This window comes from Castor canadensis, chromosome 9 (assembly GCF_047511655.1).
Source record: "Castor canadensis chromosome 9, mCasCan1.hap1v2, whole genome shotgun sequence".
Taxonomy (NCBI): Eukaryota; Metazoa; Chordata; class Mammalia; order Rodentia; family Castoridae; genus Castor; species Castor canadensis.
This window is the reverse complement of record NC_133394.1, coordinates 125,753,159-125,779,809: the sequence shown is the minus strand read 5'-3', so window position 1 is coordinate 125,779,809 and position 26,651 is coordinate 125,753,159. Positions and strand designations below refer to the sequence as shown.

The following is a 26,651-nucleotide window of genomic DNA, read 5'->3' as shown; positions in this document are numbered from 1 at the left end:
GACAAAAATAAACATATTCATGAAGCCTAATAAGAAAAAAAAGAGGTATTAAGGAAAGAAACTACTCAAATTTCATGAAATAAATACCTTTGCAGGTAGCATGATTATTCTGGTCACTTTTATGCAATGTTTTTACACACTGGCTAATGAGTTAAGACAATGAGCAGAATTTAAGTGTCCTTAAAATCACCACTAGCATTAAAAACATGGATTGCCCAAGCTTTCTTTAAGTAGTATAAAACCAAATAAAAATATGCTTTAAACATGCTTAAAAATAGCTTACCTAAAACTCCTGTAGGGAGTGATTATTTCAAAAGATTGCTTCACAGTTCGATCCACCTGCTTAACATTTGCAACATTCATAGGAATGATGGTAATACCAAGTCCACTCTTAAAATCCTAGTTTGGAGAAAAAAAAATATAAAGAAACAAACCCATTCAATTTTGTAAAAAGAAAACATTTTTCAAAAAATCCAATAATTATTACAAATTTTACTACACATATGTGTACAGAATCATACAGAGTCCATTAGAAAATGGATTGAGATTGGCTTTTCTCAACTTAGCTAGTCACTTTTAGTACATAATATTGTGTCATTCTAAGCTTGGCAGTTGGAGTACTGATGAAATTTGGGTTTCTTTCACTTGGAAGATAAGTTGACTAGGTAATAGATACTGAAGGGTCTTCCTTTTGAAAGTAGACACTGTATTCATCTTTATCCATTCAGCAAAGGAAACAATTAATTGGTATAATTACAAATTTATAGGAAAACCTAGGTTCACGGAGTACATAGTACACTTAGTTGTACATAGTGGGAGAGAACTAAAGCTGGATTGGTCTTTCTTCTTCTTGCTCTATTGGATTACTTCTGCTGTGACACTGTTTTTCTCCTTGTTTAGTCCCAAACAAAGCTATTACTTGTTTTTAAAAAGTCTACAGCTTTATCTCAGTTCCAATACATTACTGCTTTTCTTTTGCTTCAGTCTCTTAAGAAGCTCCTCTAATGCTACTTTGGTATGAAAACTACCATTTTCTCAACATCTATGAGTTCACCTTGTTTTGTGAAAATTAGAAACTATTAAAAAGGCTACAGAAAGACTACATTCTAAAACATTAATGTTTGTAATATATTATTTATTTATATGGGTTTTGGATCTTGACTTATCAAATAAATAATCTCAATACTTTAAAAAATATAATCTGTACCTCAAAAAAGGAATTATCTGTATAAACAGATTCAAATCAAGTGTGCTCTGAATTCCAAGTTAAATTATGATGAACAAAACATAGCCATACTGAAGGGAAAACAGAAAATATATTGGTTTGGATATAAACATTTAACAAAGGCTATTTAGAAAGAATAATAGAAAAAAGCGATTCACAGCCTCTTCTCTGTTGCACCTTCTACATAGGTGAAAAATAAAAGTACTATTTTCTCACCTCTCTTACAGCTATGAGTGGGCTTACATCCTACTTTTGATCTATACGATCAATATAAATAATTGTAGGTGAGTATGGGGGGGCAGGCAGAAACCTCTTAGAAGAAAGCCTTTCACCCCTTGCCTTTTCATCTTCTTGGGAAATGGCACAGAAGCCATTTTAGAGGGTTAGAACCCTTGAGATGAGAAACCTGCAGACAAATTCTTGTGTCCTAAGAATGTCAGAGTATGCAGAAAAGTAAGCACACCACTGTAGCATCAATTCTATACATCAAGAGACAGGTTAAAATAAATCCCTATCTTTTCAATCTTACCTTTTATGTTTAATACTAAAGCATTCTTGATTGATAAAGTAAGTGCAAAAAAATAATTTTATAACAAATTTCCCCATGTGTAAGAGGACTCAGAGTTTCCAGTCACGAATGAGAAAATTAAGAAACAGCCTTTCTAACTTTTATTATTATTTTTTAATGTCCAAGTTTTACTTAGAATAAGTAACAAATTATCAACTGAATATTGTATTTTTCTGATGAAAGAACAAATGGCTGATTGTATTAGGGCAAAAGGCAAATTTTAAGAACTAGTTATATAAAAGCAAACATGCAGGGAAATGCTGAGTACTGTAAGATAATCAGAACAGGAGTGATACATTTCCACTCTGTACAGTTAGCCCATTGAATGAAAAATAGTACATATTGTGATGTATATGGAGGGAAGAAAAACCAAGGTTTCCAATCAGCTATATTTTAGTAAGTTTTAGCATTAAAGCACAGAGTTGTACTTATTTGTTAAATTAAAGAAACAAATTTCCAACTATCTATATTAATGTTCCTTCTGGATAATGCAATTGTTGGATTAACTCCCAATGCTTGTGACTGGGAGCCCAAACTCTATTTTATAAACAAGGAAACAAGGAGGAGTACCAAAATGAGAAATTTTAAAAATAGTTTTCTGCTGGCTCACCTTGATATAGGGATAAACTCCAGGAAAAAAATAGCGTACTTGGACTGAATGTCCTTCTAGCAATTCTCCATTATGAGGCTTTTGACAAGAGCTGGATATCAGACCACTCCAGATTACATTCTCCAATGAGGTCCTGACCTGCACGTACTATGTGTTACTAAGGGCAGAGGCGCAAAGTACTCTAACCATCGGACTAGCAGATGGTGAGAATGACAACCTTTTATGGAAACTGATGAGCCTCATCAAGGTCCCTGCCTAAATGGATGGCCCCTTATCTTTACAAGCAAGTCATGAAATGTCTACATCTAAAGCTGTAATTTCTGATAAAGTGAGGGTCAACTCACACTCCAAATCTCTCCCAAGCAAGCAAAGATGATTTTTCAGCCTGGAAAATTGTAACCCATTTATCAGCTGCTTGCCATGGCCATATGATTTTGAGTAATTAGAGTATCCAACTCACCAGCCCAAATTGACTATAAAATATACACCAGAGTAGCAAAATAAATGTCAGTGCTCTTAAGAGCTATTAAATATGAAACAACTGCATTTTTCTATTAAAATATTTTTGGTGACATTTGGCCATTTTTTTCTGACAATATTTAGAACATATTCAGAATATTTCTACTTCCTAGGTGATTATCAAAATTATATGTGGCCATTTCTACCTCCTACCCTGAGATTTGATTGCATGAAAGAATTTTTAACTTACAAAAACAGAACTACAATCCAAGATTCTCATTTGCTGACAAACACTAAATCAGACAGCAAGACTAGTTACAGAACCTAGACAGTATGAGTCTGGAATATTTAAATATCAGTACATAAACACTTCTCTGCTTTCTGTAAAATGAAAAAAAAAAACCACATGCATTCAGAATACACAAAAACTTTGAAATCACTGAAGACACTGGTTAAAAGTAAGCAGGCCAGAGTACAATGACATGTTGTATTGTCAGGGTCCTTTTTTTAGTGGGTGCCAAATCCTATACTAATTTCTAGAAGTTTTAAAAGTAACCTCATCTCACTCCATAATTTTTTTTTTCTGGTGGTACTGGGGTTTGAACACAGGACCTTCCTTGTGCTTGCCAGACAAGTGCTCTACCACTTCAGCCCTTATAACTGTTTTAATATCTATTTGTAAGGTATTATGAAGTTTAGAAACAGATATAAACTCTTATTTGATTTTCTGAATAACTATGTGAAGTAGTAACAACACATACTGACATTTTTTAACAGGGCAAATTAGTCCTGTAAAAGCAGTGTTTGTTAAGCACCTGGAGTGTGCTAGAAATCTTGCTAAGTCTTGCATCTGCACAAAAGTGTAAGAGGAGTTACCCATCTAAGGGAAACATCACCTAAAGAGGAAATGAGAGAAAGTTGTAATATGTGCAATCAAAGAAAACTGCCTGATTATAGGGATAGCACTGAATCCAATCACAAAGAGGAAAGGGTTTGTTCATTATTAAAAAAAAAAAAAAAAAAAAAAGGCTTTCCAAAGGAGGTCTGACAGTAGTCAAAGGACAAAGCCCAGAACAGCTCAGTGCACAGCTATATCTTGCTTCAGTTCATTTGTTCACAAAATAGGGATGGCAAGCAATATCTCCTTTAGAAGTACTGAGTTAATACAATAAAACTACCTAGAAGAATGCCTAGCACACAGTGAGTGCCACACAGGTCTGGTTAATTACTGCTACAATTACTGTTATTCCTTATCTCTTGAATATGAATCCATCTGAACGTATCACCTATTAGAAAGTCAATTATAAGAAAATTCATGTCTAAAAATAACTTGCTGATATAAATTTTTTAAAAACTGGAATGAAATGTGAATGTTAAATGTTCAAGAAAATTAAAAATAAATTGCCCAGTAATTACAACCTGATTGTGAGCTCTATTCTCATTTTGAAAAATAAGCATGAGGCCAAGAACGAGCCAAACTTTCAACTTTTAAAATGCTATTAAACAGATTAAAAAACAGTTGCACAGAAATTCAATTGACAGATTATATTATTATGGAAATTAAAGAGCTAGAGAGAGATTGTAGAGTAAACAATATTTTATATTTAATTTTCTGTGATAGAATATAAGATTTTCAAAAACCATGAACCCCAACAACCAAGCATGGCTGGACTCTGTGACTGTGGGATTTGCCATATGTGCACTGACAGTCAGACCTGGGAGAAATCTCAGCTGAGCCATTTCCTGGCTACATGACCATCAGCAAGTTATTTATTTTATATAGACCTGAATATCCTCACTCAATAACATAGAGTAATTACCTACCTCATACAGCATTGTCATAAAAATTAAATGAAACAATATAAATTAAGGAGTTGGTACATTTAGACAACCCTTTCATTTCAAGACTGTTAAGTACAGAATTTAATCTTCAATAAATAAAAATATTTTCATTTCATTTATAATCACTGAAAGTATTCACATCAATAATTCTATACTAAGTATCCAGATAATGTTCATAGTAAATATTAGCCAAGATACTCAAATGAGTTATTAATACAAATTTACAGCAACAGATTATTGCTCAAACTACATTTGAATACTCAGTGAAAGAACAAAATAAACATTTGAGTCCTAAATAGAAAAATTAAGGAAGAGTTTGTTAACCCCAAATCTGCTGAAACCTCAAACCTATTTTTGGATATACTGGATGCTAGGTTTTCCTGCCAGGAATTTAAGAATTTGGTGCTTAACGTTTGTTGAAAACAGATGTGGCATTGTATGACATTGGCACCAGACTTCCTGGGAAACACCAGATGCAGACCCCAGAGAGTAGGAGGCCACAACCTCCATCCTGCAGCTTCTTTCTGTACCACACAGCCCTCAGCCTTATGGGGCCTATTTAAATTCTATTAGAGCCTCCTTCCTTGCCAGAACACCAGGGGACATTATGCTGGGGAGAATAGTGTGTGTGCCGGGGGAGGGAGGGGTGAGTCTCTTATTATACCCTGATTTGAGAATGCTTAATCAAGTGAGTTTATGCAGTTAAAACCTCAAGGCCACAATTATCATCAAATGGACATTCAAACCTACCAAGCAAGGCATCTGGTTGTAATGAATTTGCTAATATTAACATGATATGTAAACTACTCATCAGGAAAGCATAACAATTAGAAACTGATTCTCTTAAATGTGTCCAATATCCATTTGCAGAAACTCTAACCAACTAGAAATACCATATATATAACAATATATATTTCAAGGCATGCTCATATTTGATTATCTCATTTAAAAATTTCAAAAGTACTGGCTTACATACTGCATCCATAGTAATATAAATAATTTAGAAAATAACTGCTCCAGATTACAGAAAATCTGTAAGTTTGAGCTGATTAAAAATAGTTTAATTATATCAACAAAATTTGCATACAACAAAAATTAACAGAAAAACGACAGGTAACCAAAATTTCTTTGAAAAACAGTTGCTAAAAATGACACAGATTGCTATCTTAATTATATAAACTGCTTAAAGATATTGGCAGATAATAAAATCCCAATAATGGAGAAATGAGACGAAAAGATAAATAGCAAAAAAAACAGTTTTTTAAAAACTTGAAGAAAAAAAAAAAAGGAAAGCTCTCCGGTCAAGAAAGCAGTTATAAGTGACCATTAATTCAACAAGTTCATTCCATATGTTTACAAAGTTACCAAATTCTTGCCTGTATAAGACACAACAAGGTCTTACCTAGAAGGATACAACAATTAATAAATATTCTCACTATCACTCTGAGAATACAAAAATTATAACTAACATTTATTACTATTTCTTTGCAGTGCTGGGCTTTGAACTCAGGGCCTTGCTTTTGCTATGCAGGTGCTCTGTCACTTGTGCCACTCCACTAAGCCTATAACTAACATTTTTAAGGTTTAAGTGTAACTGATACCCATCACACAGCCAACATTATTTTGAATGTAAACAACTTTTTGGAAAGAGTCATAGGAACTCTTACAAAATGAAAAAAAAAAAATCAAAAAGGAAGACAAAGTTGCATACAGAAGGCTACAGGTATCTCACGAATCTACCACTGTCACTGTATTATTTCCATAAGAAAGTAAGATTCCAAGAGCAGAGATCTTGTGGGTGATTGCTTTCCTCTAGTGCTGAGAACTGCACCCATAAATGAGAAGGTGCCTGGTAACCATTTGCTAGATGGATGAATGGATGCAGTAACAAAGGAACTGTAGTATAACCTACAGAAACTCAATTACACAATACAATTTATACAAAGTTGAACTGTCATAATTTTAGCACATTGCAAGCATACAAAAAATAAGGAGAGATAAGGAATACATAAAAATTAATACAGGGAGGGGTTTTGATACAGCGCTAAGTATGTAAGGGATGACATTTATGTGATGAGGACAACATAGTGCTTTATTATTAGCAGTTTCTACTATGCCATTTGCCTCTTTACATATTTCTTCATAGTTGTTTCCACATCTTAAAGCCTATCTGGAGAAAAAGAAAACTTAAAAATTCCCATAAGGCAAGTCCTTAATGAAAGAAAGAGGACAAAAAGGATGAAAAATGTGAAGATAACTTTTATGTTGGTGATATAGGTCAATTCTCTTATTTTTTAATTTTTTTCATGTTATTAAGTTATATGGGCAATAAATTCAGTTTTAAAATAATGAAAATAATTAAGTTTTCCAGCACTGCACTAAGTTAAACCCAACACAAACTGAGATACAGAAGTTCAAATCTAATATCTCTTACATTTTAATGATAAATGATTTTCTCCTTTATCTTTGAAAAATACACAAGTGCTTTTCCTGAAACATAGGTTGACATACATACTGGTGCAAAACCCTCTGCACCGAGAGAAAAGACTCCTTTCTTTCTTACCACTTCACAAGGATCTTTATGTAACATGCTTCTCTGTGTGAAATAAACAATAAGAAACTTTCCTCTGGAGAAAAAGGTATATATCAAAATCTAAAAACAGATAATCCTGGAATGGTACTGTCAGGGCCTGAGCATGGACAGCCTTCCTTAACTTACCTACTCAGGCTTCAGCCAGCTTGTTCTTTAAGACTCAAAGGCAGACAAAGGAAGATCATGGTTCAAGGTCAGTCTAAGAAAAAGTTAGGAGACCGTATTTCAAAGAACAAGCTACGGCCTCTGCCAGACTGGTGGCAAATGTGCAGCACCTCAGCTCTCCTTCCAAACCCCTCCAAACATGGCCCTGTGAGTCGCAAAGAATGTGTGGGCCACTGCAGTCTCACTGGGTCCTGGCACCTGCTGCACCCTGCCTGCTGCAGTTCTGATGGCTAAGGGTGGGACCCAGGTTCCCGATGCTTAAATTCACAGAGAAAACAAATGGATAACAACAGAAAATGGTATTGGAAGTGGGAATCAGCAATTTTGCACAGAAAGCTTTGAGAGAGGCTGTATACTGTAGTCTGCCTGAAGCGTTGACAAAATTGAAAAAGCAAGATGAGTTTGGTGCCTTGGAAAGTGTGAACGCTGGCAGTGAACTCTGTTCTCCTCTATCAGGAGAAGTAAGTGAAATTAATGTAGCACTTGCACAAAATCCAGGATTTGTCAACAAATCTTGTTTCAAAGATGGTTGCCTGATAAAGATGACACTAAGTAATCCCTTCGAACTAGATGAACTAATAAGTGAAGAAGCACATGAGAAATATATAAAACCTACCAAGGAGTGAACATGGCACCCCAAATAAACTGGTGTGACAAAGCTTACTTCAGCACACCTTTCTGAAATTTGTGGCAGACAGAAGATTTAAAATAACAACACTGAGTGGCACTGATGGAAAAAAAACTGCTCTGAACACTGCTACTGGAGAAATACCCTTTGCTTTCTACTGATTAGAGATAAACAATATGCAACATTTTTTGCAATACCTTAATGATTTTTAGACTAGGTTCTAGATTCTAATATCCAGAATTCATTAACTTATCCAAAGTTAAAAACTGGTTACAAAAACATATACTTCAATAACATTGCTATCATAAGTCATATACAATATTGTAACTTGTTTATATCCATACCTGGATTTGGATCAAAATACCTAATGAAAGTAACTGGGAGTGGAGGAAAATTTGTTGTATAATGTGAGACAAAGAATAATACTACCTTAATTTTACAATACACTACATTTTCAGGTGCTATTTTTATACAATGAAACAACTATTTTGCAGTAAAGTAAAAAACAAAACATTAAATCCCTTTATTAAAAAAAAGGAGAAAAAGAAGCTATGTGTGCTTGGGCACTCTGTAAGAAGTAGACATGTCAGTGCATAGAAATCTGAAGTATACATACATCATATATATGTTTACTTATCACAATATTGGAAAAAGTGGTGAAATCCAAATAAAAACTATTCTTTAATTAGCAAGATCATACAAATATTAATTCCTTAGTTTTGATGATGTATGTATGATGTTAACATGATAGCAAACTAAGTATGACTGTTATATCTTAATTGCCTATAAATCTAAAATAATTTCAAAATATGAAGTTCAAATATATATCTCAAGCAATAAAACTTATTTTCTAGTAAGACAAAAATATGTTCATTTATCAAAAATTAGGGAGTCGGTCTTAATACTTGTTTTTCTAGAGAATATATCTATTTCCTGTATACATAGAAGTGTTTCTAACAATCAAATTTCTTAGATTTCTCTTTTTTATTTGCACGTCTCTGTAACTCTTGCACCATTTAATATAGCACTAAGCTCATCATCCATTACTGGTGTTGTCTGGCCTGTCCTGGAAAATAAGACTTGCTCATTCTCTCTCAGTAAGACACCACTGTTAGAGTGCCCAAAATGGTATACAACATTCATTAGATTTGTAACCCAAAACTCCTAGGTAATTAAGTTATTCACAAAAAGAATTATTGGCCTATTTCTCAAGGTCAAAATTCAGAAAAATCTCTTTTTTAATCTAGACAACAAAAAGGCAGTTTGGTATGAAGATTAAGAAGACAGGCTTAGAGTTATAAATTTCTGGTTTATATTAAACTCTGCATGATGAACTGTAATCCCTGGGCAAATTACTTAATCTCATTTTCCTCAACTATAAAACACAGAAAAGAATATCTTCTTCCTATTTTTGCAGGGAAGATTAAAAAGCAGTATTTACAAATTAATTAGCATAGTACCGGTAATCACCAAATGGTAATCATTATTATGCTTTGAATGCTTGAATGCTAATACAAAAGCAATAATTTCATATGAAATTGTGCTAATCAAAAGGTGTTAATAAAGCTTTGAAAACATCTATCTTACTTCTAGAGAGTAACATATACTCTGATAATCTTGCTAATGTGAGCAATGAAACAATGTGAAACCTATCACATTTGTGAAAGTAAAAAATGAATACCTTAGTTTGGCAGAGTAACTTCCACACTGTTGCATGCAAGTTATGTATTTGTAACCTGCATTTCCAATAAGAAAAGTTTTAATCACCTAACTTCACAGACCGAAAATGTTCATATACATTACTATTCTTTTTGAGGAATATGCTAACTACCCAAGTTATTAGCATGCTGATAGTGTTTAATGATGCCTTCCACAGCTAATTGGCTAAGACATCTTACACAAAAAAATTTAATGAATAAGTTCACACTGAAGTTCAGAGGAGTCTTGGATAAAAATCTCTAGTTAATTTTTTAAAAATTATTACTTGTTTTGAGTTGATAATCTCTGTTTCTGTTATGGAAATAGTCAGCATTTATACCTCACCTTACTATAACCCATTATAATGTATCATAACATGAGTTCAGCTCAGATCAGATATTCAAAACTGTTTAAATCTCCAAATAATTAGTAAGCGCCTAACATATTCTAGGCCTAAAGACTAAAAAATAAGAAAGTATTTTGAAAAAGCGGTACAAGAAGAATTCTCTGTTACATATTAATACCAAGAAATATTAGAGGAAAAGAAAGTCTACAGAATCAAATAAAGCTAATAGGACTTGCCAAATCTTTATTTCAGTTATCAGTCTCCTCAAAAATATTTAAATTTTCTATTGATTCTTTTCATATTAACCAAGTTTAAGAACCTGACAAGTCCATTTTGTTATGTATATGTAATATGTGTGTAGACAGAGCTGTGTGTATCTGTGTACACACATGCATACATGTATACACAATGTACATTTAATATACAGATAGATAGATGGCATCACTTGTATCTAGTAAGTGTACCCACAAGCAACACTATGCTCAAAGAAATAAAAACAGATGAATAAAACCTTACAAACTCAAGAAAATATATTATCTGTTCTTACTCTATAATTTTCTATCACAAAAATAACAGCATCATAACAGGTACAGAACTGGGTCTATTTCATCAACAGCTGCAATGGTTAATTGGTTCGTAATTGTTCTCTCATGAAGTTTTATTTAAATTAAGAAATATGTTTCAAAATTTGTTTTCAACAATTCTATTTCCTCAGTCCCTTCAAAAGGTGATGTCCAGCCTCAAATTTGATGAAGATACTTTGCTGAAATAGAAAATTTGACCACTCTGTGTTATACTTACTGGAACACTCAATGCAAAAACTATAAATAAAAAATTCTCACTGTAACAAACAAAATACAGTTGTTACTATAATCAAAAAATAGCAACTTTATAATTAATGCAACAGAACTCACCTGTTCATTTTTGCAAAGCCACACACTGTTGCCCCTTAACACAGTAAAAATTTTGGCTTTATAGCCTCTCAATTCAAGATATCCACATTTCTCAGGTGCACCAACTGCTTGAGACTGGGAAGTAAAGGATTGTGATTTCAGTGCATTTAGTAGTATGCTGATCCAGTCATTTCTCTCCTCTGAAAAGACAGGAGAAAACACATGAATCTATGCATAAGTTATACAGATAGAAACATCAACAAGGAATCCACTGGCTTTAAAACAGACCATTTACAAATCCTTTCCCACAAACAAAATCTAAATGTTGTTGTAGACAGGACCAACAGCTCAACTCTTTACCAGAAAAGGAGGAACACTTCTCAGTTGCCTTGGAACTAATACTTTGGCTTCTCTTTGGAGCTGGAAAGGCAAATTCTCAGGCCCCACTCCAGACCTGATGAATGAGAATCTGCATTTTAATAAGAGTTCCAGGTGATCTAGGTTTCTATTAATGTCTTAAATGACTCATGAGATTGGATTTTCTCTTTGTTATGGAAATGTTGACCACAGGCTCAGGTTTTGAACTCTTGGTTCCTAATAGGTAGCACTGTTTTGGGAGGTTATGGAAGCTGTGGGAGGAGAGGCCTAACTAGAAAAATGAGATCACTGGGGTCATGTCTTTGAAGGTTATACAGGTCCCCAGTCCTCTCCTCTCTCTCTGTTTTCTATTCACAATGAAGTGATGAAACTTCTACACCTGCCATGGAGCCAAGTGACCATGAACTGAACCCTGTGAAATTATGAACCAAAATAAATCCTCTCTCCCTTAAATTATATAGGGTATTTGGTTACAGCTATTCAAAAGTAACTAATACACTCTTTTAATAGAAGAAAGCAAAACTGCTACCCAACAACTAATAGATTACATATTGCAATTCAAACACTCGAATACCCAGAAAATCCTGCATGATAGGCCTGCCTTCATACTCAATCTTCTGTTCCATTTTACAGTAACAATGCATCTCAGCTGATAAATTAAAACTCAACACTATCACTCAAAAGCTAAGACCTTCAACTATGTATAAAATACTGTTAGGGGCAGAGGAATTCAATCTAGGCCCCAAAGAGCACTCAAGACTAGAAGTTAGACATGAACACATAATGTAACACAGAACAGTAAAAAGGTCATAGGAATGGTATCAAATAATTTGAGTCAATTCAACTGAGGTAGTCAGTCTGCTGAATGTCATACAGAAAGTTAGTATTAAAATTAGGACAATCGAATATTTTAACTCTGGCACAAGATTTTTTGGTATCATGAAAAAAAAAAAGGAAGGGGGTAATTTCTGTTAGGTATCCAGGATAAGGAGCAAACAAAGAGCTTCAGGGAGGGAGGAACAAAATAGGACTTTGAGACAAAACAACAACAAAGGCAGGAAGAACAAACATCTGCTCAGGGATGAACATAGTTATAATTATGAATTCACATGGATGTGGCAAATATCACTAGAGAATCTGTACACCCTGTGTAAGGAATTTCATTTTTATTACAGCAAAGGAAAACCACTTCAGGATTCTTACAAGGAAGAGATATAATTAGGACATTTAGGGTGAGGACAGGTGGGCCGAACTGGAAGTGTGAAGTTCAGGATTAAGTCAATAGGCACTTAAAGTACAATGAAAATGAAAATTAAATATAGGGAAAGTCAATACATTGAAGGAAGTTATAGTTGATGTTTCGAGTAAATCTGACAGATATTCTCAAAAAAATTAATTTATTCAGAATGACAGTTTGGCATTATGAAATGGTCAGTCAAAAAAGAAGAATCCAATTAATCAACAGGACTAGCTCAGGTTTTCAGAGCCCTAGCATGAGCATCTGGACAGACTGACAACATGTAAACACATGTAACCACCATAAGGGAAGACCTATGGATATGGGTAATGTTTCATGTAAAAGGAGAAGAAATGAATAAACCTTGAGATACAATTCTTCTATGAGGATGGAAAAAGGATGACCTAAACAAACAGGGACGGGATTATTAAAGCAAAAAAAAAAAAAAAAAAAAAAAAAAAACCCAGACTGAATCCCTGGAAGGAAAAATTTTCATTGAAAGAGTAAGCAGGTCCCAAGCTCAGGAAATGAAATAGCTTCTCAGATAAGTCTGCTCACAGCAACTTCATTGTGGATTAAAATAGGTTTCATACTAGATATGCTCACATTCAACCATGAATCTAAAATTATTTTATAACAAGTCTTGATTTTTAAACTATCTTCATTCATATTCACCTACAGAAAAACTAAAAACAGCTTTGTCAATGATGAGAGCCAATGTATTTATTAAAAACTTATTCAAAGCTTTTTTGCAATGTTACATCATCCCCAAGAATTGATGCTTGTTCCTATGTATCAGAATGAAATATTTATCAAATGTCCCGAGCACTGTTATATATCCTAAACTAAAACTCATGAAAGTATTTAGATAGCTACATCAATTTCAATAGGCAGTTACTTCTCTTCAGCCTTACATCTACGTAAACAGGTAAAGACAGATCTAAAATAGCCTAATTTCAGTAACGGGTACAGAGCTTCCATCTAACTTGGTTTTTTCTTGTGATCATTAGTTTAATACATGATAATTCTTCCAATAAATATATATAATGGTTGTCTGTGTTCATATACATGAATCAGTTTGAAATGAAATTTACAATGTAATGAAATCTGTGGCTTTTAGATAACTGCCAGGATATAACACAATTTCTCAGAAATTAATTTGAAATTGGTGATTGCATCTTTTGGACTTAAATATATTATGGCAACATTAGAACACAAGACTCCCTAGAATTATTTAGCTCCTAAGGACCTCTATTACTATTAGGAAATAAAAAATAATTAAGAATCATGAGTAACACTCAGCTTATCTTACTTATCCCTGCCAATGGAAAGAAACAACAGTGAACAGATAATTGAAACAAGGCAGAGTACAGTATAACTTGTTCTTGGCTGTGTGATATGTGCATCCTTGGACATGGGAAGCATGCTTTCATAATTCATAACTTATCAAACCTTTTGGTCAAGTGTCTTGGCAAAGCTGGAATCCATTCTAGTTTTTGCCTACTTTATACACAAAAGTGCAGTATTTCACACTTATCCACATTCTGCAGTTTCAGTTACCTGGAGCTAACTGCAGTCCAAAAATATTAAATGGAAAATTCCAGAAATAAGCAATTTGTAAGTTTTAAGTTGCTCACTATTCATTCTGAGTAATGTGATAAAATGAACAGCATCCCAGTCTGTCCTGTCTCTCACTATGCCCATAATGTTCTATGCATGATACTCTTCCACTAAGCTACATAGTAGCCATCTTAGGTATCAAGTCAGCTGTCATAGTAGTGCAGCTTGTGTTTGTATAACACTTATCTGACTTTCTAATGGCTCCAAAGCACAACTTTAGTGATAATGGTGACTTGATTCCCAAAGGAATCAAGTTGTGGCGCAGCTGAACAGGTAAAAGTATAGTAAGATATTTTAACAAAGAGACTGCACTGCCATAATTTTTAATGCAGCATGAGTATACTGGGTGGAAGACCATAATAGGTTAAAGAGAATAGAATGGATCAAGGCCCCACGGCAACAGTAGGTTTATATATCCAGGAAATGTAGTAAAGGAGCAGAACATGTAAGGAATTACAGACAGAGACTAATGCTTGATCATGGAGGAACATCATAAGTACTTTATTCTCAATATGATGAAAAGACAGTAGAACCTATGAAGTAGACTGACATGATATGATTTTCTTGTTGAGTGACTGTGTGGACAACTCTGCTGATAATAGGACTGTAGTCAATCAAGGGAGGTGATTAATATAATCCAGACAGAAGTGATATCTTATAACAGAGTACAGCAGTAGAGGTGTTGAGAATTTGTCAGCCTCTAGGCATATTTTTTGAGTAAAACTGACAAGGTTTGCTAATGGACTGGATGTGAGATAAGAAAGAAGGAAAAGATTTCAGAATGAAAATCAGAATTCATGGAGGTTCACCAGGATCTTCCATTTACTGTGGTAAGAAAGATCACAGGGGCAAAAGGTTTGGTGGAGAGGGTGGAAACAGGACTTTGGACAGGTGGACGTCTGAGATACTATTGAACATCTATGTTGAGAAGTCAAATATGCAATACAGTATGATTTTGGAATACAGAAGGAGGTGAGAGATGGATACACATTTGGGTTAATTCACTTTAAACCCATGATGTCATCTTCAAAACCAGATTTGAGGACCTGAAGTACAGTATTTTAAGGAAATTTGGAATCCTAGAAAGTTCCTGAAATGCTTTATGTCAAAACACACAGGCTGACATGAAGCAGTCTACAAGTAGACACCTGGAAAACCATCATTAATGAGAATGTGGAGGATAAGAGAATAAAGGAAAAGTAAGTGTTTCTTGACTTACTTGTAAAACTTTGAATATTTCAAGAGGTATAATACTGCTTGCATAAAGCAACTAGGAGAATTTATGTTTCTTATACCAGAGTACTTATTAAAAAAAGAAAAAACAAACCTGTGATATCAGGTTCAGAGCTGCCACTGGAGGGCTAGATCATGTTCAAAAATAAAGTTGGAAGAATGACGCACTTGCCTGGTTTCATCAGGGTCTAAGAATGTGTTAATGTGGACAAAAACACAGGATCTGCCACTGAGAGGCAGAGTCTGAAAATGTCGCTGGAAACAGAAAGCACACTCCAAATTCTTAAGCTGTCTTCTAACCATGAGAGGTACCCACTCAAAACATCACCTGTTTTGCATATGTGACCACAGAGGCCTCAGGAATACAGACAGAAAAGAGAGAGGTCATGCTGCCAGGACCCTTACCCCAACCCAATGCCCTGGCTGGAGGAGTCAGAATAAATTACCTACTTGAGGAAGAGTTTTTTTCAAATGTTACTGTTTTCAGTATAGTTCACATTCAACTTAGAGTAGAGAAATATTTTTATTAGGAAACTTGGAGGAACTGAAGGCTTAGACAATCTGAGATGCAAACTATCTTAGTTATGGCAATGGATAAGGAGCAGTTTAGAAACAGTGACACTGGTCTCAAGAATGAGGAAGGATATTTGCTCTATATGGTCATTCAAAAATCTCCTCACTAAAAATGAAGATGTTAGGATGGTAAACTATTCCCCTTTCTGTTTGAAACTTTGATTTTGCTTCTTCCTTAGACTGAAGCAAACTTTAATGTACACTAGGTTCATTAAGCCAAAGTTTTCATTTTTCGGTTTCCACAAAATAAAAATAAAAAAACATTTGGAAAATGATCATTTAATAAAACACGTTTAGTACCTTGTTGAAGGTTCCATATTAAATATATGGACACATACGTACCATTTATATATAAACATATATAAATATACACAAGCTTCTATAATACTTCTTTTAAGAAGGTGAGTTGTTACTGTGTAAAAACAAGGTCCAATCAAGATAACGTATTCAGTAACCCCATGGGGATACTGTCTCAGTTTTTACTGAAGCAGTGTGTCTACAGTTGAAAAAAAATTAAAGAACTATGATTTATTTAACAAACAAATTTATACCAAAGTTAATAAAATTCTCATACTAGGTTTATATTATAAAAATGAACTGAATATTATGCAACTTTTAAACATGCTGATATATGCTACTGAAACAAAATGTGTTAAACTTTTAATGCACTTACTTGATATGCCTAAATATGTCAGCACACAGGTGGGAGGTTTATATGATACATCCATCTTAAAATGCAAGCTAAATGACATGTAAAATTCACTTTGGAACACCAAGGGGATGGTGACAAGCACCTCATAGAAACATGCAGTCACCTTTCTGGGCAGGAGAAACCAAAGCATAGGAAAGACTATCATAATGGGTAATCCAGAGAAGCAATGCCATTCATTTCAAAGAAATGTAGGACATGAAAATCTGTGACTTCAAATACAAGTCCCATATCAAGTATCACCAGTGTGAACAACTTTGTGAATTTCAGGCAATGATTCACAGAAGTGGCTCCTAACATAGACAATTCTCTATAAAATGTGCTAGGACAAGGGTTGGCAAACAGGTATCAGATGTTATATAAATGGATAAGATTGGCAGTGAACTAACAAGACTTCACTTACAAAACCAGGCAGCTGCCAGACTAAGACTGCAGGCCACAGTTTGCAGATCCCTACTGCACGGACATAGCTTTTGACATTTCTTTTAAATACCATGTGAAGTAAGAAACAGTTTCTGTATTAAATCTTGCAACACATACACAGATATGTTTCACAACATACTATTTACTATAAGCAATATACGCTGATATTTCTTATTTTATGTTTTTGGGGACTTGGGAGTGGTTTTAGATTTGGTAGTATCATAAACACTAACCAGTAGTGATCCACTGCTCCAGTATGAAAGAAAGCTAGGTTGATCATTATTGACACCAAACATTTGTGGAAATCTTCCAATAATACATATTTATTGAATGCTTTCTTTGTGCCGTATGCTGACATATGTTCTGGGAATACAGCAGTTAAAAAAAGACAATGTTGCCCCCAACAGTTAACACTGTGACAGTTCCCAACTGCTTGAATACTCTCATCTGTAAAGTGGGACAATAACTGTAATACTTGTAAGACTGTTATGAAAATGAATTTAGCAGAACCCATAAGTTTTTTATACCATTATTATTCAAATAAAGCACCAAGAAAGAAGTTTTAAAGATAAGTTTAATTCTACATCTGTACAAAAATAAAATTATTTATCAAGTAAGGTAAAATTCCAATTATTTGATTAAGTAGATGGCCTTACCATATTATTCAAAACCAGTGAGGTTTATAGTCGTGCCATATTATGACAGTCAAACATAATATATAACACAGAACTCTCAACTCCCTGGTTCCTCATTTCCCCAACAAACAAAATTCAGAAAAGATTTCTCTGTATAGGTTTAGACTCAATTCAGAAAACATGACATCTTTATATCATTTTTACCATCAAGTGACCCATGTTAGATGATGCACATAAAAAGAACTCAGTAACTATAAAAGATGCTCCAAAATCTAACAGAATGATTATTGTGCCTGTTCATTCAGCTAAAACCCTGCCCTACAAAACTTCCATAAAATCAACTTCCTAAAAAGGAGGAAAATTGCTTTTGTATTAAATATTTTGCATTATCAAAATAACCGCGTAAAGTGAGTTCTATGAGAGTAGAGAATTTTATCTACTGTTTCCTTGCTATATGCCTACCACTGAGAAGAGTCTATGACACTTAATAGCTCCTCACTATATATTTGTTTGCATGAAATAATACTGAACAAGTAAGAAATAGCATCTCAACATATTCGGATTTTAATATTATGCATTCAAAATTAATTTTTAAAATGTCAATTATTAAAAATAATATCTTTTGTTTCTTCACATTTCTGTTTTTACCTGGCTTATTAATCTGGTGAGACAGTAATGTTTGCATTTTTATAGGGATAAAGTAAAAACCTTACCTTCTTTTTCTACTCTGAAAACAAAAGTTCTTTGTGTTGTAACCACTTCAAACTTGTTGTCTCCTTGAACTCGTACTGTAGATATAGCAGAAAGGGGAATTATTCCTTTTGAATACATCTCCTGTATTGATTAGAGAAAAAGATAAAGATATATTAAAATGAAATTCTCCTGATCTTATCAAAAAAGTATGTCACAATTTACAAGTACTTCTCATTTATGATTTCAATCTAAATTTTAAAATTACATATAAATAGACTGATTTAATACTCCAAAAAGGAAGCTATTAAATATCCCTTTCTTTTAAGAGAAATGCCTTTTCAATTTTCTCTTCATCTAGATTTAAAAGGTAAAGAATCTATTACAAACTGTCTGACTAGACCGGCAATAACTAGATCCAAAAAACAGCAAGCAGCATGTTCTTTAAAACTAGCTGGTCAAAATGATTTTGTGGTGTTTGCAGGCATCTGCTGGCCATGGCAGGTACTGTAACTGGATCATTTCAAAACTACTGCTACTACATATTGAGAACAAAACAATATCTCAGGAACTTGTTGGATGTTTATCAATTTATCACACTACTCAAAACTTTGATGGGATGGACCATAATCTCACATGCCATCACTTTTCCTTTTATTCCTAATGAATAAAGAATGAAAAAAAGATTTGGTTGCTTGACACTGACAGACACATATGATTCTGCTTAAACAGGTCATAAGATGTTGATAACTTTTTCTCAATCTTCATTTTCCTGGACCCTCCAAAATTGACCATCCCACAATTTCAACTATTTCCTCAAGGTGTAAAATTTCCTGAGTCCCATGTTAGAAAACTGGAGTCTCAAAATGTAAAACCAGCTAGTGTGATGAGAGAAAGTTTAAATCTGAATTCAAACGAAGTAATATATGAGTACAAAGATGGAAATTCTCAATTCTCTCAAAAGAGGTGGGAGGTGTTTTCACAAACATGGTGACATTTGAGTCTGATTTTAAGAAACCTTCAGTTTAACCTAATTGATAAGTGGGTGGAGAACATTCTGGTCTGAAACACTGAAAAATGGAGGTGTACAGAAGAGAACCAAGGTATCATAGAAACAGCAAATAATAAGCAACACACTCAAAAGAGATAGGGCTGAAAACATACATCAAGATCACATTATGGAACATCTTGAATATCAAAAGAGTTTGCACACTTTCTTAAAGGGCTTCTTTTTCCATTCCCTTTCAGATTAATTTTCAGGGAACCCTTGGTTAGGAGCAGGTCTCCACTACTTGAAATAACTAGTGAGGAGAAGAATGTATTAAGCCACTCCAGGCAGAAATCAAGTACCAAGTTTATATTCCTCCCAGCTATAACTTCCCGCCTTATAGCAGGCAAATAAGGGACAACTGTCATAAACATGGCATTCTACTAGTAGGATTATCCCCCTCTACTAGTGGAGGAAATGGATTATATCACCTTGGTATTCTCTTTTAGTCCTTTAACCATTTCTTCTTCACTGGCTCTGCTCCAACCTCCCATCCCTGAATGTGTGTGTTTATCAAACTCCTATAAATTCTGTAACACCATCTTAAATGTCAATACCATAGACATTCTTCCTATGTCCTCTTCTAAAGCTGAGTGTGATATTTGAACTGTAATTTAGGAAGATGAATGGGCAATCTCATTTAGAAAGGGGAAAAAATGTCAGAAAAAAACACTGACAAAATAATTGATTTCTTCTCCTTATTCTGCCCTGCCCCCCACCCCGCTTTTTTGTCTTCTCTCCTTAAGAAGGAAAATCCTTTCTCATTACTTCAGCCATCAATTTTATGTGGAGAAACCTAAAATTTTTCTTTCCCTTGCCTCTCTCTCCCACCTTTCCCTTATTTACCCATTTCACTCAATCTCACTTCTATTTTTGAGTCATCAATAGTATATTTAACAGTCTCAAACATTGAGTACCTCAAACATGGAAACTGAATTATCAACTGAAAATTTGTATCTGTCCATCAAAACAATACTACAACTAATGAACAGATTAAGAAAATGTGGTATAGACAGATAGATAGATACACAGATTACATATAATGGAGTGCTATACTCAGTCATAAAGAAAAATGAAATTATGCTATTTGTAGATAAATGGATGAAATTGGAGGACATCATGTTAAGTGAAGTAATCAAGGTTCAGAAACACAAAGACCACATGTTTTTGCTCATATGTAGAAGATAGATCCAAAAGATAAACATGCACACAAGAACAGATACGATCATATACACATTTATATAGAGAACATGTTTGTAATAGTGGAACTACTCCATAGAACTTGGGGGAGGAAGGAAAGGAAAAAAATGACAAAAATACAGTAATATCAAAATACATTGCATCTGAGCAGGTAGAGGCTATAATGATATGTATTGAAAACTGTTGAATAATGGGGGTGGGAAGGAAAGGTCAAAGTAACAGAGGAAAGGGGAAGGGAAAGTAATAGAGGGAGCAGAACTTACTAAAGTACAGTATATTCACAGCTGAGATACATCAAAAAACCCCTTTGAACACTGACTTTGGAATTAAAAATGAATGCTAAGTCTATAAAATAGGTCCTATTGAGGAGGGGTGGGTACTAGTAATGAATGGAGGGAGTGAAGGAGGGTGAATATGGTCGATATGCTTAATACACATATACGATACAGAACAATGAAACTATTTAAAATTGCTTTAGGTGGGGAGGGAAGGGGAACGAGGGGGAGAAATGGTGGGGGTAAACTTACAATGTTCAATGTAAAGCCATTCAGAACTATCACAATGAATTCCTCTGCACAATGAATGTATGCTAATAAAATTGAAAATAAAAGCTAAAACATCACTCTTCTAGCTGATCACTATGAAATAGTACAGAACAGTCCTTGGCGTGTGTCGACATTTCTGCCCACATAACCTGGACTGTCACCTACATTCACAGTAACAACCTGCTCCCCACAACCTGCCAGCTTTGAATTCTACTGACATTGGTCTTTACAAGCTTCCCTGAGTGTAGCATGTTTTGCCCAATCCAATACTGCTTGCTCCAAAAGGAATGTTCTTCATATCCATCTACACATAGATCTAAATTCTCCCTCATATTTCAACATTAAATATACCATCCTGAAGAATCTTTTTTACCTAGCCTTTACTCTCAAGTTCTCATCCTCATCTGGCAGATAATTCTAACTTAACAGCAATATGTACTTTTGCTTTACAGTAATTACTTATTATAATTTAATAATTATTAATTATAATAAATTATAATTCACCACTTATAATTTAAGTGGTGAATATACATTATATTGATATGTCATTAAATGTGGTTATTTGATTAACACAGTTTTCCCAAATAGATTTTGGGTTTACCTAGTTTCCTCACCACCTTCCTTTACATTTAGTGCTACAGAAATATTTTTCAATGATTGGATCTTAAGTTCAGTCAATCACAATTGCACTCAAACTCTGAAAACTTATTTTTAATATTTTTTGAAATTCATTTTTTATAATTTCTATTGAACCTATACATTAGTCTGCACCAATAAATTAATGCCTGGATAAGTGCAACACTCTCCTGAATTTGTCTCCCTACTTTCAACTTGTTTTCTTTTTAAACTTCCTGGCATATTATTGTTTAAATGTCATATGGTTGGAGAAGGTAAAGGATAGGTTCATAGAGAAGGATAACAAGATGGATTCTTGAAGTTTGCACAGGATTGTAATGGACAGCTATGGCTAAACAATATCTGATGGGAGCACATAAAGAATACACAAGAAGGAGAAGCATGGGAAAATAAAGAAAAAAACATGTTCAAGTTTCTCACAGTGTGTACCAGACATTATTCAGAAACCCATTTTTCAGTAAAGAAAAATTGCAGAAGGAGAAGGAGCTTCTCCTTCTACCAGATCTCCTTAGAGAGATTAAGAACACATAATAACCTATATGTCTTTAACATGATACTATGTTTAACAGGTAAGTAAAAAAATTCCCTAGAAGAAGTTAAAATATACTTAACAAGCTAAATATGATGTCAATTTGACCTCAGGAAGTTGAAGCTTCTAACACCTCATTTATAATCTATTATAAGATCCCAAGATAAACCTTGCAATTTTTCAACACTGTAGAGTTGATTTTATTTTTCTCGTGCAGCAACACAAGATGAAGACAATATAGACAAAAATACTCAAATGACAACAGGCTCAAAATGCCTGCATTTTTTCAGAGTGTAGAAACTTTCCTTAAGGAAAGAAATTTTAAAGCATCCCTTGAGCCTGTAACACACAGCTATCTAGGTCAAATTTGTCATTAATCTACCACTTTCAGACAATGAAACAATCACACGGCAATTCTGCTCACAGCTGAGTAGGAATGGGGGTGAGTTAGATTTCTTAGCAGGAGATAAGATATCAAGGTTATTGGGATGACATGGTTTTCTGTGATAAAATGAAGAAGTCCTTACGGAGACATGATTGGGCAACATTGAGGAAAGTGGAACAAAACTAGAGAAAGAAGCAGCTCTGCACACTGCTCCCTAAACCCCCAACTATGTACGGACTCAAGTGCACATTTAGACATTAAAAGACCCAAGTGCTCTGTTCACATAGCTGCTAAAATTACACCACTAGCAGAATAATAGCTGTGGCCACACCAATGCACACCTTTTGCCAGAAAGATCATAGCAGAAACTGTGAAACACCCACACTAGTGATTTTGTGTTTTGCCAAGATGAAACCAACTCATCAGGATAATGAGTGAATGAAATGCCACAGGAAATAACAATCTGAATATCTAACAAATAAATGAGGTTAGGATAAGTGATTTGTAACTACTCACTTTAATATAAACTTTTTATCTCAATTTTAAACCACGTCTGCATCATTTATATTACATTAATCTACAAATATGAGTTGGGTTCACTTCAATTGAGATGGGTTCTGAAAGGGAAAAAGACACCGAGAGATAAACAGTCCATTTGGACACAGATACCAGACATTCTCTCTCAAATAGGAATAAGGATATCACCACTAATGGAGCCTTATTGCACAGAAGCTTGTCTCACTCCCAAATAGTTTTCTTCCTCATTTTAGTCAAACCAGGAAAAAACAAAGGCACCAAGGAAAAACAGTAACTAGATATCCTCAGATAGACAAACTGTATGGCACTCACCCTAGGCACAGATATCACTGCAGTATTCATAATGTAAAATCAAGTTAAAAATAGCTAAAGCAGAAAATTGAGTTTAAAAATGCTCATTCTATCATCATTCAAATTTCAAAGAGGTTTGTTTAAAGACTACATGAAGTTTTATCTGGATTATTGAAAAATAAAACCAAGTAATTACAACTTCTTTAAATCGTCTATTTTTTTAACATTTTATTAGTATATAATAGTTGTGCAGGTAGTTTCATTGTGATATTTCCATATTTGTATTCAATGTACCCTGATTTTCTTCATCCCTCTTCTTAAAATGACTTTAACAGGTTTCAATGTTTCATATTCATATATGTGTAGAAAACACATCATCCATATTTACCCTCCTTTACCCTCTTCATTTACCCTCCCCTCCCGCTATTACCGTCCCTTAACCTGTTTTACATTCTTGCCCTTCATCGTTTAAGCATCGTTCATTGTTCAGTTGGATTCTGACGTGGTATTCTACCTGTGAATATATTGTACTTTAATCATTCAACCCCTGTATTACTCTTCCTTATCCTCTTCCACTTACCCTGTACTTTCAACAGTTTTCAGTGTGTTTTTCTGTGTCTTGTTCCTAGACAGATACAATGTATTTCAATATAATTAACTCTATCATTCTTCTTTCCCTCCTCCCCTCGTCTTCTCTAAAACAAACGATTATTCTCAGGCTGATGCCTATAGCATGTGTTATGTTCCAGTACGTTTTATTTTCCCTGTAAAAACACATATTCTTGCAGCACTAAAGAAGTAGCATATGAAATCTCTATTCAAGCCAGAGATAGCACCAAAATTAGGCAGTGAAAATAGATTAGGTAATAATGTATATTATCAGATTACAATCATAAATAAAAGAATGTGGTTAAGTCCTAAAAATGTTAAAGAGAATGAACATAGTTAAAATGTACATTATCTAATTTTAACTAACTAAGATGTGCTATATTTATTAGTTCTAAGTCTTTACTAAAGCAATGTACAAATACAGAGAAGCTAAAAGGGAACTACAATGAGTATTCATATATTCCCTATATAGATTAGGCAGCTGATTATAGTTGTCCCTTGTTTTCTGAGAGGGATGGTCTCAGAAACTCCTAGGACACCAAAAGTCTACAGATGCTTAAGTTCCTTAAATAAAATACTTGCATATAACCTATACGTAGCCTCATAAACACTTTAAATCATCTCTAGGTTACTTATAATACTTTATACAATGTAAACACTATATAAACAGTTATGCTGTATCATTTAGGAAATGATAAGAAAAAAATGTCTGTGCATGTTCAGTACTGATGCAATTTTGTTTCTGAATAGTTTTGATCCATAGTTGGTTGACTCCATACCAATGCACAACTTGAAGATACAGAGGGGTGATGTACATCTACAGAATGTTTTCTTTAGATAAGCATGTATATAAATAAATGTGCATATTTGCAAATACAAATATATAGATGCAGGTAACATTGGAAAAATGCTTGCAGATATTTCAGTCTACAGCTCCTAAGAATGATGAGATTCTCTTACCTAAAAAGAAGACATGCTTAGAACTCTGTCATGTCGTGAAGATTCAATTGCCAAAAGAATATACTGTAACCACTTTCATCTAATAGATAAGATTTTCAGTGAGCTCTAACTCTAAACAACCTCCTCAGCACATCTCCCACAAGACTCCTTCATGTATTCCATTCTCTACTCAGAAAAAAACTACACACTCAATGTAGGGTCTACACTTTCCCATCTGCGCTACACACTATTCTCTCTCCTATTAAATTCTGTTCTTTCCAACTTCTGTATGTACAAACATCCACTTTCCTTTGAGATTCCTAGCAAGTGAAATCTCATACACGCCCCTCTCACTCCCACAGCATGAAGCAATCTCTCCTTGCTTTGTCACTTTCTAAACATGGTGTGATTTCATAAAGATACCTTGGTGCCCTATAGTATAAAGGCAATTCCTTATTCATCTTTTTTTATCACTCATCGCATCTCCTATATTTACAGAAGATATTCCATAAATAATTGACATATAAGTTTAAAACATCTCATATTTATGTGTAAGCAAAGTTAAATAATGAAAAGAGTAAGTTTATCACATTCAGATCCTTTTCATGTTGACAATCCTGTATTCTTAAAAACCAAGTCACTTGTTGACTGAAATACAATTATTATATGTAAAGCAATTTTTGAAAACCTTAAAATGTACTTACCCTTTCATTATTGTAGTAAGAAATGCTAAGGCCATCAAATTTCACCCATCTCTTCTGAAACATGCGTTTTCTGTAAAACAAGTGAAATTGTTATTTTCCATTCATGTACCATGAACTTGGATTTTAAATGCGTTTGTAACATAGTCATGTTGAGTGTGTTCTCATTTGCTGTTAAGCAGTGTAGAAAAGCAGGCTATGACAGTGCTCAGTTTTAGCAATCATACATAAGAAAAACAAAATATGTAATGACACCTTCTAGTCCATTGACATAATACAAGAAAAAAAAAGGAATCATACTACTAATACTGTTCTCATACAGAGTTCTAAGGTTCAATGTAAAACAAAATGTGGTCATAAACACTACCACTGAATTCATGTCCCATTAATGGAGATAATCTTTTAAGTGAAGATAACACATGAAGCTTTCATCCTCATTAAGCCTACACACCTATTTTGTTTCACTTTATTTTTTGCTGTGGGCATGAATAATATTTTGCTAAACAACAAAGCGTTGTTAATTGGATTTTCACAGATAAATAATTTTGATTAAATAAGCTTAAAAAGCCCTATTAAAATATAAAGAATGGGGGGGAGGTAGCCCAAATAATGTATACACATGTAAATACATGTAAAAATGATAAAATAAAATAAAAAAGAGAAGAGAATGGCACAATTAACATTTTGATCAACATTTTTAGAAAAA

At 34.0% G+C, this 26,651-nt stretch overlaps 1 protein-coding gene across 7 annotated transcripts in view; it reads right to left on the bottom strand.

The window, feature by feature from the left end:
- Arap2 (ArfGAP with RhoGAP domain, ankyrin repeat and PH domain 2) overlaps positions 1–26,651 on the bottom strand; it is a 235,389-nt gene that overhangs the window by 112,604 nt on the left and 96,134 nt on the right. For all 7 annotated transcript variants that reach the window (XM_074042487.1, XM_074042484.1, XM_074042483.1 and 4 more), the window contains 4 exons: positions 25,949–26,018; positions 18,549–18,669; positions 11,049–11,227; positions 284–399 (listed from right to left, as the gene is read on the bottom strand). In XM_074042487.1, the coding sequence (XP_073898588.1) occupies positions 284–399; positions 11,049–11,227; positions 18,549–18,669; positions 25,949–26,018 (486 nt within the window). The remainder of the gene's footprint in view (positions 1–283; positions 400–11,048; positions 11,228–18,548; positions 18,670–25,948; positions 26,019–26,651) is intronic.